Source organism: Prionailurus viverrinus, chromosome B1 (assembly GCF_022837055.1).
Source record: "Prionailurus viverrinus isolate Anna chromosome B1, UM_Priviv_1.0, whole genome shotgun sequence".
NCBI lineage: Eukaryota > Metazoa > Chordata > Mammalia > Carnivora > Felidae > Prionailurus > Prionailurus viverrinus.
Genome location: NC_062564.1, coordinates 149775432 through 149794391, shown reverse-complemented (window position 1 = coordinate 149794391; position 18960 = coordinate 149775432). Strand labels below are relative to the sequence as shown.

At 34.8% G+C, this 18960-nt stretch overlaps 1 protein-coding gene across 5 annotated transcripts in view; it reads right to left on the bottom strand.

Annotated features, from left to right (window-relative positions):
• The window catches only part of LOC125164551 (sulfotransferase 1E1-like), a 94686-nt gene that overhangs the window by 603 nt on the left and 75123 nt on the right, over nt 1–18960 (bottom strand). For all 5 annotated transcript variants that reach the window (XM_047857344.1, XM_047857345.1, XM_047857342.1 and 2 more), the window contains 6 exons: nt 14827–14991; nt 11967–12092; nt 10731–10828; nt 7029–7155; nt 4982–5076; nt 1821–2001 (listed from right to left, as the gene is read on the bottom strand). In XM_047857344.1, coding sequence (XP_047713300.1) covers nt 1821–2001; nt 4982–5076; nt 7029–7155; nt 10731–10828; nt 11967–12092; nt 14827–14980 — 781 coding nt within the window. In that variant the 5' untranslated portion in view covers nt 14981–14991. The remainder of the gene's footprint in view (nt 1–1820; nt 2002–4981; nt 5077–7028; nt 7156–10730; nt 10829–11966; nt 12093–14826; nt 14992–18960) is intronic.

Sequence of the window (18960 nt, the reverse complement as noted above, 5' to 3'; positions counted from 1 at the left end):
ACACCTAATCAAATTTTATTCTTATAATATTCAATTATAAAAATAAAATATATACCATAAATAGTATATATATATACACACACACACACACACACATTTGAGCAAAGAAATATTTGTCCTGATTATTAAAAAACAAATAAAATCCAGCAAATTTCTTTCTCTGACTCTTCTCTCTTGTGCTACTTTACTTAATTTTTCTTCTACACTTTCCTCTGAAATGACGGTACTTCTAAGACGAGATCCACGTTTTACCGACTCCCAAGATATGAAATATCATCTTCAAACTAAAACTCAAATCCAGGCTTATGTCTCCATATCCAATTGCCTATCTGATATTGCCACTTGGATTCCATATAAGTGTCTCCAATTCAACTAGTTCAAAATTAAATGCATTTTCTTCCCACAAAACTGTGTTTCCTTTGTGTAATTTTCCATAACCCGGTTAATGACAACACTAGGTATCCAAGGCAAAAATTTGTAAGTTGTCCCTCAACTAATTCTAATTCTATACTCTTATTCAGAATTTTTTCATATCCTTTGCTTCCTCTCAATTTTTGCTCCTGCTGATAGTTAAGCTTCTCAACATTTCCCAGCCTTGTGTTATTGCAAGTCTAGCAGGCTCTTTTGTTTTCCATTACATCCAACCCTCCCCTGGGAGAAGGAGTATCTTAAATTAGTAGTTCCCTTGTCCCCTTAGCTCAAGGAGGTCTAAACTTTCATAATTAACCCAAAAAGATAGAAAACATGTGTCCTGAGAATTGAGTAGGGTCTGAGGTTATAGCAGTATGCAGCCCTCTACAAGCATGACTACTATTTTAAGTCCATCATTTTATCTTAAAAATACACATGGACACTATGAAAAAGAAGACTGAGATTATCTGAGAACTAAACAATGAAAATATAATCCATTTGTTAACTCTCTTTTCAGGGGCTCTCTCTTGGTGCCAGTGGCGGGTTTGCTATTCCTATTATTTTAAAAATTCCTGACCCTCTCACTGAAAGTTTCCTTCAAAGAGCAAGATTTTCTCTATTCTGTTCTGCTTCATATATCAGCAAGACCGATGTCCCAATACTCTGCATATTCTATATGCCTTTGGATTTATAAACTGACCATATCTCATCAGATAATTCCTCCTCTCAATAGAATGTCACCTCATTGTATTTTGATATTTTTGGTTAAACAAAGCTGTATGTGCCACAAGTGTTTTGAAACTTAATCTTTTAAAACAACTTTAATAAGGTGAACTGATATACAAAGAACTATACACATTTATTGTGTACAATTTGATGAGTTTGTATATTTGCCACTTGGTCTTGAAAAATGTTTACCACTTCGTGAAGGTAAAGTTCATCGTTCCAGGCTTGTTTCCTCATCTCAAAGTGAGGTAACAAAGAAGTTTTCTTGAGTGTCTAGTTTGAATTTAAAGAGAATTAGAATTTTAAAATCATATACATTTATATAATGTACATGGCGCAGCACCGAGGCCCACAGACTTTATAAAGGATTGCTAGTAGGTCTGGTATTAATGCTGGTACTAAGGTTGGGGTGGCTGCTAGCCTTTCTTAATATGCTGCAGATACTAAGTAATCAATAAGTAGTAGCAATTTAGTAGTAGCAGTAGTAGTAGCAGCAGAAATACTAATGTTTTAATGCCTCTATAGAACTGGTAACTCAATACAAAAATCACTCAAATGTAAAACAGCTCTGAAGAAAACAAGCTGGGTCCACAGGCTAGAATAACTTCAACAGGTGTTTGCCGGTAACTATTTCAACTTGTGACTTCCTATAGCAATCGGGGCAAATTGCAGGACTAGCTCACCCTTTCTCATGAAGGGAGAAACTTTTTGGTTCATGATTTCTTCTGGTAGTGTTGTATAATTGGTAGATGGGTTGTTCTTCATCTCCTGGAATGAAGTATGTTGTATAATCTTGTCCACAAGCTCTTCTGATGGCTTCCTTCCCAGAAATTGTATCACTTTTATCACCTCTTTTCTGATATCCTAGAGAAAAAAAATATTTTGAAACTTTAATTACTAAAGTTAAATATATTGTTATTTGGGTTGAGAGAGAGAGAGAGAGAGAGGTAGAGAGAGAGAGAGAGAGAGAGAAAACCTCTTTTTTCCCACTGACATTGGCTTCAAATTAGGTTTCAAGTGAAAAAAAAAAAAAAAACAAAACACTTCTTGGAGAAGTGGAATTTTTTTCTAACTTCTCTAGGCATTATTATTTTATCCATAATGTAGATATAAAAGATGCTTCAAAGATTGTTAGAATCAACTAAATTAGCTCATGTTTATAAAATATTTTTTATAGTTCTTGATGTTTATTTAGTACATGCTCAATAACTATTATCTAACAGTATGAATATACACTCTCAAAGACTATAGTCTCACCTATAACAGATTAGCTTTTGGGCTAAAAATATGTACACAGTTTTCATTTTTCTCTAATTTATTGATGTACATACTGAGAAGCAAAGTAAGCAAAAAGATTAAGAAAAATTATAAAAACTCAAATAAGATGGAACATCAGATGTATATGAACGAACCATAGCTATAAACATCCCCATTCCTATGTCACTCTTATAGTGTGCCCTACCATCCAGGAAAACCATCCAATGCAACTATTCGCAATACCAACTATAACGCTTATCTCTGGTGTATAGTTCCCTTTACAAAGAATGCAATTTTCAAATTCTCTGTTCTAAATATTACAGCTTGCCTGTCAAGCTTCAGCTCAAGTATCACCTTCTTTGGGATAATTTCTTTGGACTAATCCAATTTGAGTGCGATAACCCTATTTTTGCTCCTATAAATTCCCATATAAGTCTTTATTCTCATAATTTTATTTACTTGTCTATCTTCTACCAAAAAGTTTGTATATATATATATAATATTAATATATCTTATTCTCTTTCTACTTGATACATTGTAGAAACAAAGGAAAACTAACTTATTCATTCTTAGGCACCTTACTGATTCAAATTTGGAGGAGACTTCAACATGGTCATTATCAACCAAAATAGGGAATAAGTGAACATAGACCCTGGGGTGGGAAGGTTGAAATGGTTAGATTGGTTAATAAATTTTTTGTGTGTGAGTTTTAAATTTACTCTTTTCAATATTCTAGTTATAGAGCATAATATTAGGCAATATAATAAACTACATATCATGGTTGTTTCTCTTTTTCAAATTTGTTATACTGTTAAACTCTATAAAGAAATAACACTTCAGTTTCTAAAACATTATGTATGATTTTATTTTAAATTTGTTCTGATCAAAACAACTCTAGAATTTTTGCAACATGGATTTTAATAATTGTACAAAGATGTGAGCAAGAAACAATTATTGATTACTTTCTTGGTGCTAATAAAGAATGAGAGAAGAAAAGACATTTCTCTTAATAAAGAAACCCGGGATTTGTCTATTTTTGCAAAAATTATTTGTGTACATTTGTGCTTCAACCTACTACTCAATTTATGGAATAGAATACTCAAAATTTCTAGAGTTCTTCCATTTGCAAGTTTTGAACTTCATTCATTCCACTTTCCATTTCCATAAACAACAAAAAACATCAACATAAAACCTGCCGTTCTAAAACTGATCTAATCAACCCTGTGCCTTACTTAATAGTTTTCAAACATACACATATTATCCACAGGCAATATATGATTTGGTTTTGCCCAATTGATGTGCATATTTGACGTTTACTCTTTTTCATTCTGATATCATACTTAATTGTAGGACAAGAGCATATATCATGATTCTTGAGCCTATGTATATTTGGGTTGTTTCCAATTTTTATAGTTATGGAGAATGCTGCTTTGAAGATTATTGCACATATAACCTAATGTACACAAACCAGAGTTTCTCAAGAGTATATACGTAGGCATTTGGGAGTGTTAAATCATGTTTGGTTGCCCTTCTTAGATCATGACAAATTGTTTCCCTAGTGTTTCTTATCTTCTGTATCTTCTTATACTTCTATCAGTAATATGGTACTTCTCAATGGTCCACATTAACTGACTTGTTAATTGTCAGTTTGGTGCGTGAAATGCCATCTCATAGTGACTTTTATTTTGTGTTATCCTGATTACTAATGAAGTTGAGAAAAAATACACTATGAGGAAATTTGAGATCATCATACTTTTGCATATTGCTGCTCTGACATTCTGTTTATTTTCTTCTTCTGGAAGTTTGAGTTGATAGATGTGGGATCGTATCACTATCCCACATATCTATCACTCTATTTTTAAAGTATTCTACTCATCTCATTGTAGTACATTCTATGTAATTTCCTCTGCTCCATTTCCACTTCACTAACTCACTATTTAGCCATGTTCTATCTGTTATATGAACCATCTCTTAATTTTTTAATTTTTAAAAATTATTTTAGAAATTCTATTTTGCTATTTTTTTCAAATCTGCTGAGTCAATTTTAGTAACCTTTCTTTGTAAAATATTTTTCTTCTTTTATTTCTTTAAACATATTAAGAATAATTATTTTATAGGGTTTACCTGATAATTCCAACACCTATAGATTTGGAGGCAGTTGACACTTCTTGTTCATCGTGATTCCTTATGTGTTCATACCTGTGTGCGTGCGTGTGTGTGTGTGTGTGTGTGTGTGTGTGTGTGTGTGTCTGTGTTTGCTGTTGTTTTGTGAACTCAAGTTCTTTCAAATTTTATCTTTGGTAATTTTTTGAGCCTCGGTTTAAATATATTTATTCACAGAAAAGTTCTATTTAATAGCTTCAAATCTGTGTTTATGTATCTGAATTATTATAACTTTTGGAGATGCCTGAATCATCTATTTAAAGACATATTTTTGTATCTAGAGTCTTGTCAAGTGTTAATATTTTAGAAACTATTAAGTTGCCCATATGTTTTCTTTTTTAAAAGTGTTTAATTCCAGTTAGCTAACATACAGTGTTATATTAGTCTTAGGTGTACAATAGTCCATAGGTTTTCAATTTCTCACCTCCTTCATGTCTTCATAGAAGAGAAAAAGCACATGTGGATTCTTCCTCTTTTCCCACCAAGATTTTGCGTGTTTATACCAGGAACCATAAGGCACTAAAGTTAGACAGAAAAGCAATGTAAGGGCATAGTATCATCTCTATAAAGCTTGAAAATGAGTATGTAAACAATAGTAACCACAAATAAATATAAATAAATGATCATGGAATGAAAAATAGAGGTCAGTCACAGATCTTAAGCAAATTTCTCTGCAGCAAGAGAGGCAAAGTATGTTGAATAATCCATGTACAGAAATACATTCTAGACTTTCAACATTATGACATGGTTTATGACATGGTTTATGGTTAATTATCTGATTAACGATTCACAGCTTATAAGAGCATTTTTGAAATATGTGCGTGTGTGCGTGCGTGTGTATTTGTGTATGTGTGTGAAATCAAGTTGTCAGTGAAGGGAGTTGAGTTAATGAAACTATTAATGATCTTATAATGAGAATTCAGTCTAGGTTGAAATTTACTATTCATAAAACTAGCTTTTACAATTAAAGCCGGTAACTATATAACTTTTTATTATATTACTAGCAGTTTATATGGTAGGGATGTTTTCTTAGGGACTCTTAGTGTTATTCTCATTTTTAAAAAGTTAGAAGACTTTTTTAATTTATTCTTGAGAGAGACAGAGAGACAGAGAGACAGAGAGACAGAGCACGAGCAAGGGGAGGGGCAGAGAGAGAGAGGGAGACACAGAATCTGAAGCAGGCTCCAGGCTCCTAGCCTAAAGTGGAGCTCCAACCCATGAACCGTGAGATCGTGACCTAAGCCAAAGTTGGATGGCCAACCAACTGAGCCACCCAGGCACCCCCAAAAAGTTAGAACATTTTGAAGATGATGTGATTTGCTCAAAAGTGGTCTCTCTTCCCTTTTCTTTTCTCATGCATATCCCAGTGTTTCACCCAATAAAAAGCTGACCAAATAATATAATGCTGTGTGAGTCAATGCTGTGTGAGACAAGACACTGCTTTGCATTGTCATTGTCCACCACTTCTGTCCTTTGACTCTACTGACAATTGTTCTTAACATAAAATATTGTATATATGTCTTCATATGTATATGTATATGTATATGTATATGTATATGTATATGTATATGTATATGTATATAATTGGATAATTGGATGATCTTTTCATCCAATTTGCAGAGGTACAACATTATCTTTCTCTAACTTACAATATGGGTTTTGACCATCTTTAGACATATGTTTAATTTGTGATGGTTTAGCATAAATTTTTCCAAAATACAGCAACAAACATAAAGTACATATATTCCACTTTTATTGAGTCAATATTACCTTCTATGGATATAAAGACATTATTACCTTTTTTTTTTGCAATTATTACAACAGGATCAGAATGGTCTTCTTTAGAAAATACTAGACTCTCTTGAATCCTTTCTTCCTCAACTTTAAATAGTTGCTATAGTCTGGAGTTAATTAAAAGGTAAAATTTCCCATAATTTCTGCTCTAATAACTCTTGTATGGTTCTGAGAAATCTAGTTAAAACATTCAGACTGTACCCTGGATGAAAAGAAAAAGAACTTTGTAGATACTCAGATTTCTTCGTGAATGCTCCTCCAACAAAGCACTTGAAATTTTCCTTGGAAACGAATGGGCACTCTCCCTTTTCTATTTCCTTGCCTCCTTATTCAATAGAGTTGTAATGCTATGAGATACTTTTTCTAATAAAAAGAAATGATACAGAATTGGACAGTGAATCTCAGTCTTAGAGAGGAAAATGGCTACCTCCAACCTCCAAACACACTTTTATATATTTATTTTTAGGAACTGAACTGGAGTGTCCAGAGTCTGCATTTTCCATCCACATCTGGAAACACTGTGCTTGCTCTAAAATTCAAAGTCTTCTAGAATTTGTTTTAATTAAGGATCAGAGAAGATAGCAGACCACAACAGACAACAAAAATATTTGCTCAGAGACGTCATTTGTCTTGTATCATTTACCTTGAAAGAATTCCAAGTAAAGAAGGTGTCTTACCTTGTCCATCCATGAATCTCTCCACAAACTCTTCAAAAGATCCAGGATCTGGATGGGCATTTACCATTAGAAAGAAATAATAATAGGAAACAGCGACATCTTTGGCGTTCCGGCAAAGATAGATCATCTAAAAGGATGACATTATAGATTACTTCACTTGATTTTTTTCAAACATAGTCTCATCAAGAAGCATTTATCTTTCCAACTACAAACATAATACATATTCATTGTAAAAAGTATATAAAATATATAAAATTATAAAGAAGAAAAATTCAATAACCTGAAGTGAAAGTATCTTTTTATTCAGTGCCTGTTCTCACTTTTCATTTGGTATGCCATTTTCACGTATAATAACTCATTTTAATGTCACAAATGCAGTCTTTCATGCAGTCTTGGAGGGAACAAACGTATTTAATGGGGGTCTATTTAAATGCACATTGATCACAGTGAAAATGTAATCTTCACTAACATCGTGTTGAGTTTCTGTACTACATGCAGAAGAAACACCAATCGGAAAGAGCAGTCAGGAAGCCTTGGTTAATTGCCAGTCTGGCACTAAAAAGTTCTATCATCTTGTGCAAAGCACCAGTTTTGTATATAAATTTTCTATCCAGTAAGCAAGTGAGTTGCGTCTGATCTTTACAGTCTTTTCTAGGTCCAGTACACAGTGCTGCAGGAAAAGATCTGCAAAAGGAAACTTCAGCATTCCTGTGGTCTCCACTTCTGCCCTCAGGAACCTGAGCCTTGCCATCAGGGAAGGCTGTTCATGACTCTCCACTGTTTACTGGATTTGATTGGCCTCACTAACTTTTCTTAACTCTTCAAGTTTCTACATTTGCAAACAATTTTAAAGATTTCTTGTAGTATATTCTAAGAAATATGGCTCTCATTTTTAAAGTCCTGCTATAAAAAACCTCCAATTACTGCAGAAAAAAGGTGAATTTTCTTTTCTTATGAAAGCTATCAATAGCCATATTGAACTTTTCCAATGTAATGTAACACTCTCCTTCTTGCGTTTTGCATACTAGCTGAATAGAACTCATTGCCACTGTATGCATGAATTTACTTCAGATCTTTACCCCTTGCATTTCTTCATGCTGTTCCCTCTGTCTTGAATATTCTCTACATCTCAAAATACTATCCATATTTTAAATCTTGGTTGCAGGTCTTCATGAGGCTTTTTATTTTCTCAGATAGGGGGTGGGGATAACAAAAGCAATCCCTCTTCCCCCTAAACTCCCATTTAGTTTATCTTATCTTCATTTTGACAGATACTATTCTATACCCCAAAGTTTTTGCCATGCATGCTATTCCTGTCTTGGAGGGAAATCTAGATCTTTCTAAAAGATAGGGCTTTGCCTGTATCACTCTCCAGACAAAGTTGCTAGTTTACCCACAATTCTCTTGGGATCATAATCCACTTTAAAATGCTATACTTGAAACACCCCTGTTCCTGTGATACTTCATACCTCTCACAATGAAAGCTTGTGGTGATTCCCTTGCTTTAACTGAAAATATGAACATCTGCCTCATTGTATTACTCTCCATTCCCAATCTTGTCATCATCCAGTGTAACTTTAGTATCTGTATGCATGAACCATCTAATTCACTCAGTTCTAGTATTCATTGATCATTTCCTTTAGTTTACCACAGCTAACCACTTTTATGACCAAATCACAAATAATGTCAGCACCCTAAAGGTTTCACTTCTGAAGACCTATGCTGGAACATCATGTTTTCTTCCAAGAAATTCCTACTCCTTCTTTCTTCCTTATCAGTTTTTCCCAATATATCTGTCCTGAAACAATTCCAAGGTCTGAAATTTATTTTCCTCAATGTTTCTTTTATGTGTCAGTTTGACCCCCTTTCCTCTCACTTTTTAAAATTCTCTTTTAGCTTCTGGTTCATCACTGTAAATACACTTTTACTCATAGTCCCAATCAATCTATCTTCTTGTCCCCCAGTGAATTACCTCAGAAATGCTCAGGACATGATTCTATCTAACTGTTTGATTGATGTCTGAGATGATAGCCAGTTTTGTGAATGCTAAATAGTTTAGTGAAGACTAAGACTATTGTAAATGGATTGTATCTATTTTCATTTGAGACCTGAAGGGGCCACAACCCATTCTCCAAAAGAAAAAGAGGTAACTTGGTCAAATCTCTTGAAAAAATGGTGATTGCACATCTCCCGAAAAATATATAAATGGTCTAATGAGAGAAACTTTATGTAATGAATGATGTCAGCAGGATGTACATGTTCCATCTAGGATTGCTTTTGATGAAAGTTAAACAACAAACAAGAAACTAGAACCTTCAGAATTTTGGACCATGGATCTCCAGAAAAATGTCAAACACACCAGCTATCATTAGAGTACAAAATAGAAATGTTTCCTGACTGTGATAAACCCCCAATTTTGTTATTACAACTGCGCATAGTACTTTGATATCTCATACTTGTAGCATATAGGGTTGTGGTATATCCCAAAGAAAGCTAGAAAGGTGTTGAGAAACAGCATCAATAATCCAAGACGTAATGTTTTAGGGTTATATATCATTCTCTGTAAAAACCAAAACTGATCACGTCAATCATCAACTCAAAATGTCTGTAACTCCTCATTACCACCAAATAGAGTCCAAACTTCCTAACTTAACTTCAGTGTCTGTTGTGATCAAGCCCTAGCTTATCTCCCTTCATTTATCCAGCCAATGTGTATAGTCAACCTAGCAACTGAAATGAACTTGTTTCAGATCATCATTAGGGGTGCCTCTGGGATTGTATAGACTAACTCCAATACATCTTTTAAATATCAGCTGAGATGTTACTTGTTCTTGAATACCTGCCTTACTGTAATATCTGGGCCAGAATTCTCTTACTTGACCTGTGACACCTACTGCATCGTCTGCTTATTTGTCCCTTTCCCCCAGTGGACCATGTGATCATGAAGACAAGGCTTGCACATGTATTATTAATCCTTACATTGCTGGCATGCAATAGATACTCAGTAAATAATTATTATATAATACTTGTCTGGTTTATCTTTTTCTAGTTTGCTTGAATGCCTCAACATGCCAAGTACAATTGTTTGCAAAAAGGAATACACTCAATACAATCATTAGTAACAAATACAAAAGTAGCTACCATTTACCAAATGTTTATAATATACTAGATACCGTGTTAAGCACTTAACAAGTATTATTTCACTTAATTCCTATAACAGCTCCACCAGGAAGATGCTATTATTATCCCCTTGCAGATGAATACCTTGGAGTGGCTTGGAGTTTACCTGTTTTTTCCCAAATAACCTCTAGAGTTGGAGTTGAAATATAGACTCTAACTACACTGACCTTAATCCATATTTATTAAATATCTGTAGGTTCCATGAAAGAACAAATAAATGTGTATAAGACACAAGATGTTACCTGACTTGATCATTGCAAAATTATTTTGAGTTGGATGACTTTTTTTTAATGTTTATTTATTTTTGAGAGAGAGAGCCTGTGCAAGGCAGAGGAGGGACAGAGAGAGAGGGAGACAGAGAATCTGAAATAGGCTCTGCACTGACAGCAGAAAGCCTGATGCGGGGCTCAAACTCATGAACTGTGAGATCATGATCTGAGCCAAAGTCAGATGCTTAACCGACTACAGCCACCCAGGTGCCCCGACTTGGATGAAGTTTTAAGAATACTAGACTCTGGTTACCTTACAGTTATTTTCCCAAAATGAGGCTGGAAGAATGTCAGCTGGCAGATGAGTCTTCACTATTCTAGGAGATGCCATCTGTTTTAATTGTTTTACTCCTGATTTTTAAAAAGTTAAAGGTTATATACAACTTCCAAAATTATAAATATTTATGTGGATTTTACAGATATTTTTAAAATAGAAGTAACTTTAAGATTCTATATTGTATTCATAGTAATAATACATACTCACTATGATAGAAGTTTACATAGAGGAAATTATAGAGAAAACAACAAGATAAGATACAATTTCACCATATTGGAAAAAATAAGTATTAATATTTTGGTGAGCAGCCTTCCATATAAATGCAGTTGACCTTTGAACAACATGTGTTTGAACTTCCCAGGTCCACTTATATATGAATTCTTTTACAGTACAATACTATAAACGTAATTTCTCTTACTTATGCTTTTGTTAGTAACATTTGCTTTTCTCTAGCTTACTTTATTGTAAAAATACAATATATTAATACATGTATAACATACAAAATATGTGTTAATCGACTGTTTAAATTATTGGCAAGGTTTCTGATCCAATAGTGGCCATTAGTAGTTAAATCTGGGGGGAGTCAAAGTTATATGCAGATTTTTTTATTGTGTGAGGGGTGATCATCCCTAACCTCAGCATTGTACAAGGGTCAACTGTATATCTCTATGCCCAGTCTCAGAGCCATCTAAATACCACACATGCAGACAGAATTTTTAGTATCTTCTAACTGATTTTTCTTTAACATATTATATCGAAACTACAAGGAACATAGGCCAACCTAATTTTTTTAATGATTTCATAGTGTTATTGTATCACATTAAGCTATTCCTTTTTTTGATTAACGCTTAAGTTGTTTCTAATTTTTCACAATATTTAAAGAACCTCTGATGAATATCATTTTGTATATATCCTTGAAAATTTACATATATTTTTCTAATGTTTAAAGTATTATCACATTCAGCCATATAGGGATAAATGCTTACATATTACTAGACTACTGAAGGCATGTAAAAGCTATCCTTATTTACTCTATATCAGACAAATGCTATACCATAAACTCTGTCAAGATTTAAATTTAAATTTATGTACTCTCCATGTAGAGGACATCATACTAATTGTCACTCTTGCTTCCTCTCTCTTTTCTTGCACCTGCTATAGCCACACTTTAAAATATATGTAAACAGCTTTAAACATCTACTTAAATATTACCATTCATCAGCTCTTCTCTTCTGCACTCCAAGAAAGGTATTCGATTAAAAATGACATCTTCTTTGCATTTTTCCACATCACCCTCATTGCAGATCATGTATACAATTTCACTAACCCAGGTTGTACCTGTAAAAATTAGACAAACCTTAGTGTCTCACTGACAATGCAGGGCTGATGATGCAGGTAGTGGATTTATAGCTGGATAAAGTAGGAAGGTACCAGTGCAATATTATTTGAAAGATAGAACAGCCACAGAACTTGGGGCATCTGGGTGACTCCATCTGTAAGCATCTGACTCTTGATTTCAGCTCAGATCATGATCTCACGGTTTGTGAGATTGAGGCCCATGTCTGGCCCTGTGCTTGGGATTCTCTCTCTTCCTCTCTCTGCCCACCCTGCTTGTACTCTCTCTCTCTCAAAATAAATAAACTTAAAAAAAAGAAGCATTAAAAAAAAGAATTGCCACAGAATTCAAGAAATATTTCTTCTAATACTTACTGTTGTAAGACCCAAAAATAGTCTCAAGAAATAAGGATGAATATTGTAGGAAGACACGCCTATGGTAGGAGTCCAAATTTGTCCATGATTAATTGGGACATTATGCAAGCTGATAACAATTTGGGATTTAAATTTTTACATCTAAAAAGTAGGGAGGCTTGATTTATCAAAATATTCCTGCAGGGAAAGCATTGTATTTAAACATTATCAGGAAAAACAAAGAAGAATAAGACAGTTCCTTACCTCTAGGACAAGTTAACAAAAAATACGCTTAAGGCAAATAAAGTCATACAAGGGAAAATAATACACAACTGAATGCTGAGCTTAATTCAAAGAAAGAAAAGATGACTATTGGAGTATGGAGAAAGAAAGCTTTCAGGTAAGTTTTGAAGAATGGACTAAATGCAGGTGGGCTAGAAGGAAGAACTGAAAGAATTGAAGAAGCCAGAGAGCATACTCTCAGAGTCTCCCACATCCACATATGTGCTATTCCTTCAGCCTGGAACCCTCTTCTATGAGCTAAACTTCTCATGTCTTTGCTTTGCTCATTCTAAGAAGCCTCTGAAAGGCTCCAAGTGAGGTGCTCCTTCTATATGTTGTCGCAATACCCTACTGGACTTCCTTCACCCAAAGCGGTTTCATACTGTATTGTATCTGCCACTTTATTTATATTTACCATCGGATTATAAACACTGAGAGGGTAGAGATTAGGTGTGTTTTGTTCACCATTATATCTCCAGTGGCTAATATCACACTTGTCACATAGCAGGAACTCAATAAATATTTGCTAAATGAATAAATGAGAAAACAGAAAAGGAAAACTCATGCAAAGAAATAGTGAAGAGGCAGGCCAGTGAGAATAATCAGTCCCTACATTTTTTGGAATAATGTGAGTAAGGAGGTGTCATTCATTCATTCATTCATTCATTGTTTTCAACATATATATTGAGTACAAGGTTGTCACTACGCTAAATGCTAAGAATACACAATTAAATAAGATATGGTCACTATGCTGATGTTACAGGAAGATTTAGACTACCTTTTCTGTCTAATAGATATCTGTAAATACTGTGCCAAAATACAAAACGTTAATTTTGAAAAAAGAAAAAAAAAGTAAAGAGACTTGAATAACAGAAGATACACTGAAGCACGCTTTAGCCACAAACTTTACTGATAGCTTCTTATGCCTCAACTTGAGTCCCCGTTCAGAGGATACACAAAAGAATAGATCGAATCCTTGCCTTCTAGTGCTGAGATGTGCTTTTGAGAGTTGCAAACAATGCTTGATAATTACAACACTTCTTTTTTCTTAAGATGCTGTAATACAGATGGGTACAGGAATTCAAAGGACTGCAAAGGAGGAACATTTAACTCAGTGTGCTGCTGCTGCTGTGATGTTTCAACAAGAAATGCCCTCAAGACAACATGAGAATTGAACTTAGCCTCAACACATTATTGGCATTAGTTCACTGGTTTTGTGAGTCAGAGACTGGTTCTACCAAACAGAGCTGTCTTTTTTTTTTTCAATCAAAGGTCACATACTTAAGAATAATATAGTGGTGAAGAAAAGAATTGGAAATAGATTATAAAGCCTAAATTGAAGAAGAGATAGGTGGGGAGGAGGCTGCCAAGGCAAGCAGACAGCAAGCATAAAATTCCTTGTAGTTCATACTAAAGAGTTTGAGCTTTTGATAAGTTTTAGAACGGCAATGTTGTACACTGAGCAAGAGAGTAAGATTATCAGGATTGTGTTTTGGAAGAATTCCTCTGGTGGAAGGGTAAAATAACAATGGAGTGAGAGATATTTAGTGCTTAACATATGTAAATGTTTAAATGTAGCAACCAGAGAAGTCTGGATCAGATCTTCCTAATTTCTAAAGATCTATGGCTGTAAAACTCCAGAACTATGAGCTAATTTCAGGAAAACAAAAAAAAAAGATGTTGCTTAAAAAAGGAGTTTGGGGGATAGCCTTAAAGAAAAAGAGCTTTAGCTGAAAAAGAATTTTTTAAAAGTTTGCAAAAATTGCTTATACTTTGTTTATGTGATGACAATAATGGCATTAGAAAAACACAGTTGGTAGTTTAAATTTTTAGTTATGATTCTATATTCATCCATTTATATTACATAATTTTCTAAAGTGGCCAACCATACCTATCTCTCAATGTGCTACTCAGGTTATAGGTACAGATTGTGCTCTTAGAATACAGCTATGATATTCCACTTTTTCTATGTCTAAACTACTGTATCTTTCACATGAAAAATGAGTATGGTAGAAGTGAACAGCTTAATATTTACTATTCAAGGTGGGTTTGTCATTTCTAGGTGAAAAGAGAATGACATTGACATACTAAGGAGACTTACCAGATTTAGGATAGGTGGCAATGACAATGTCATCTGGTCTTGCCTGGAATGTCTCCACATCATCCCAATGTTTTATAAAATCTTTATACATTAGAATTCCATGGATTTTGCCAAAGTATTCACAATAGTCAGAAGATTTGGAAGAATCCATCATAAAGCGGTACACTAAAAGAAAAAAAATGTATGTTTTCCACTTTATATATACTTTAAAATATTTTAACATTAATAATAGCTCTAATTGAGGTTCTATTGGGTGTCTAGCATTTCTTAGCTATTGAGCATTTAAGGTAAAAAGCATATTGAAGGAGAATATAATATAGTCTTGGTGCTTTAAGAATCTCTACTATTAAGAAGGTAAGTCTAACATATAAAAAGAGTAAGAAAGTACAAGGCACTATAAAGTGTTTAACTACATTAAAATTATATTTATATACAATATTTGACATAGAAAATTCCATGATGAAGGATAACACAAGAACACTCTATTTCTGTACAAACTGATGGGGTATATAAAGAGATGAATATACTCAAAATACAACAATATTTTGGTAGATAATCACTCTGATTAAATATGTATACATTAAATAACAATAAAGATTGATGGTAACATTCGATAGCTATTGCCATATAGCTTTCTTAGTTCCTGAATATGTTTTATTTAATAAAAAAATTCAAATGCTCAACAAGTGTATATAAAAGAAAATAAAATGAATGAAACTGTAATGGATATTTCTAAGACATGGATTCCTGAGGGAATAGAAGATTCCTCTGGGAACTCTCACATTACTTTTAATTTTCTCTTTCACTTGATTAGTAAAGTAGTGGATATTCCCATTGAATGACTTGTCTGAAACTTAAGGGTAAACAAGATGGTTATCACAGATAATTCATTTCCTGATTCCATGACAACCCATTTTGTGTTCAGGGTTGGTCATAGAATTTTTAATTAAGCAAACTTTCCTTCATTGACTCAACTTCTTCTACTATCTTTTCTTCTCCATTCTGTTTGTGATATAGCATCTCAACAAATTTCGTCCGTCTTTGATATTAGCCACTCTAGATCTCCTTTTTATTCATCTGTGTGAACCAGACTAATGCAAATCCACCATGATGATGTCTCTGTGACCTGAAGCCTTCTTGAGCACATCACCTCCTACCCTTAAGTATACCCTTGGGGCAAAATGTCCTTGATCCACTCTGGAGACATGACTATGACACACACTGATTCTTAAACATTCTCCTCTTGGATGGTCCCCTAGCAGTGCTCCCAGCCTGTAGCGTTACAAAAGCAAATCTTAAGGGAGGTGGGGTTACAGAGAGCTACTTGTCTTGTGCGGCCCAACATACTCTTTTGTCCGTAAGTCCTCTTAATAAGCCATTTCTTTTTTTTTCAATATATGAAGTTTATTGTGAAATTGGTTTCCATACAACACCCAGTGCTCATCCCAAAAGGTGCCCTCCTCAATACCCATCACCCACCCTTCCCTCCCTCCCACCCCCCATCAACCCTCAGTTTGTTCTCAGTTTTGAAGAGTCTCTTATGGTTCGGCTTACTTCCACTCTAACCTCTTTTTTTTTTTTCTTCCCCTCCCCCATGGGTTTCTGTTAAGTTTCTCAGGATCCACATAAGAGTGAAACCATATGGTATCTGTCTTTCTCTGTATGGCTTTAATAAGCCATTTCTTGTCAAGCTGGACTTGGCCTTTTTCTTTGGTTTTATAGTTCCTTCAGTCTTTGGAAGTCATTTTGCATATACCTCCCTCTCATGAATCACTCTTGCTAAAAGCTGCCTGATACACTTATACATTTGTAACTGCTATGGCTTTTATTGTCTTTTTCAGAGAGCTTGTAGTATAACAGGAGCCTTCTGGAGGTAGCAGTTCTTTTAGCCACTCAATGTGTTTCCTTCAATATAGAGAATCCCAATTCATGAGAGATGCATTATAAAGAGAAAACGAGGGTCACCTGGGTGGCTCAGTCTGCTAAGTGTCTGACTCTTGATTTCAGATCAGGTCTTGATCTCATGGTTTGTGAGTTCGAGCCCCACATTTGTCTCAGTGCTGACAGTGCAGAGCCTGCTTGGGATTCCCTCTCTGCCTCCCCCTCACCCCGCTTTCTTTCTCTCTTTCTCAAAATAAACAAATAAACTTAAGAAAAAAATAAAGAGAAAAATGAAATTGCAATTACCATGATAAATGGATTCACCTAAAATAAGAAATACCTGATGGTAAACTTTTAGTAAGAGAAGTCTTACAAACCAAATCAAATGAATAGACCATTGACTTCTAAAGGCTATTTCCAGTCATGTTTTCCCCACTATATTTGTAGCCTGCACATTACAGATGGAGACTTTCAGATGTTGCCTCCTAACTCCCAATCACTAGCACCTGGCACTAATTCCATGGATTCAGTCCCTGTGATTTCCCTCATTTTTTTCCTTTGCACTCACTGCTGTCCTTCAGAACCTATCCAACTATTGATTGAATATGAAACTGGCTTTCCAACTGGCTTTCCTATAAAAAGTGAAAATCTCTTCTTTCTACAACCGCCAGTAAAAGGAAATGGATATTCTTTACTAGGCATTTACTTTGTGCCAGATATGAAAAGTTTTATTTTAAAATCTTATTTATATGCCATAAAATTACATCAAAATTACATCATTACATCATTACATCATTAATTAGGTTAAGTCTGTCCTGCATCAGACTCCTTGAAGACAGAAACCATATTTTTCTTACGCAAGGAAGGGCAAAAGTGCACATTTTTATGTATACATGTAAATGTGCATATTTATTTATTTATTTATTTATTTTGTCAGAGAGAGACAGAGAGCAAGCAAGCAACCTGGGGGAGAAGCAGAGAGAGGTGAGAGAGAATCCCAAGCAGGCTCCACACTGTGAGCATGGAGCTCCATATGAATCTCAATCCCACAAACCATGAGATCATGACCTGACTCAAAATCAAAAGTCAGATGCTTTACAGAGTGAGACACTCTCAGGCACCTGAAATAACCTTATTTTTGATACATAATTGGTGAAAAAAATTAAACAACATGAAGAAAATGAAAGTGCCTTCTTTATCCAAACTAAAGAGATAATCGCTCCTAATACCACGATATTTATGCTTCCAAATATTTAATTTTTTTTAAACGTTTTTATTTATTTTTGGGACAGAGAGAGACAGAGCATGAACGGGGGAGGGGCATAGAGAGAGGGAAACAGAGAATCGGAAACAGGCTCCAGGCTCCGAGCCATCAGCCCAGAGCCTGACGCGGGGCTCGAACTCCCGGACCGCGAGATCAGGACCTGGCTGAAGTCGGACGCTTAACCGACTGCGCCACCCAGGCGCCCCTATGCTTCCAAATATTTAAATGTATATAAAACCTATACACTTATGTACCTAATTTAATTTGTATTATTATTATTTTTTTAATGTTTATTTATTTTTGAGAGAGAGAGAGACAGAGTGTGAGTGGAGTAGGGGTAGATGGAGAGGGAGACACAGAATTCAAAGTAGGTTCCAGGCTCTGAGCTATCAGCGCAGAGCCTGATGAGGGGCTTGAACTCACGAATCTCAAGATTATGACCTGAGTCAAAGTTGGACGCTTAACTGACTGAGCCACTCAGGCACCCCTAATTTGTATTATATTTTACATTCATTTTGTACTCTATTCTTTCACTATATAATGTGAGCATTTTGCTGTTAATATATAAATTCTGTTTTTATTCTTATAAATTATACATAGACGTCCATAGTATGGGTGTAATATAGAAAATAATTCTTTTTTTTAAATGTTTTTTAAGGTTTATTTATTTTTGAGACACAGGGAGAGAGAGCACGAGTGCGGGAGGGGCAGAGAGAGAGGGAGACACAGAATCCGAAACAGGCTCCAGGCTCCCAGCTGCCAGCACAGAGCCCGATGCGGGGCTGGAACCCATGAACTGTGAGGTCATGATCTGAGCCAAGTTGGACACTTAACCGACTGAGCCACCCAGGCACCCCGAAAATAATTATTTAATGATGGAAATTCTTGTTTTTCCCAACTTTTTTTAGATATAAGTAGCACTCTAATGAATGTCTCTATGTTTTTCACAATTATCTTCACAGTGACAATGGAATTGCCAAAATAAAAGG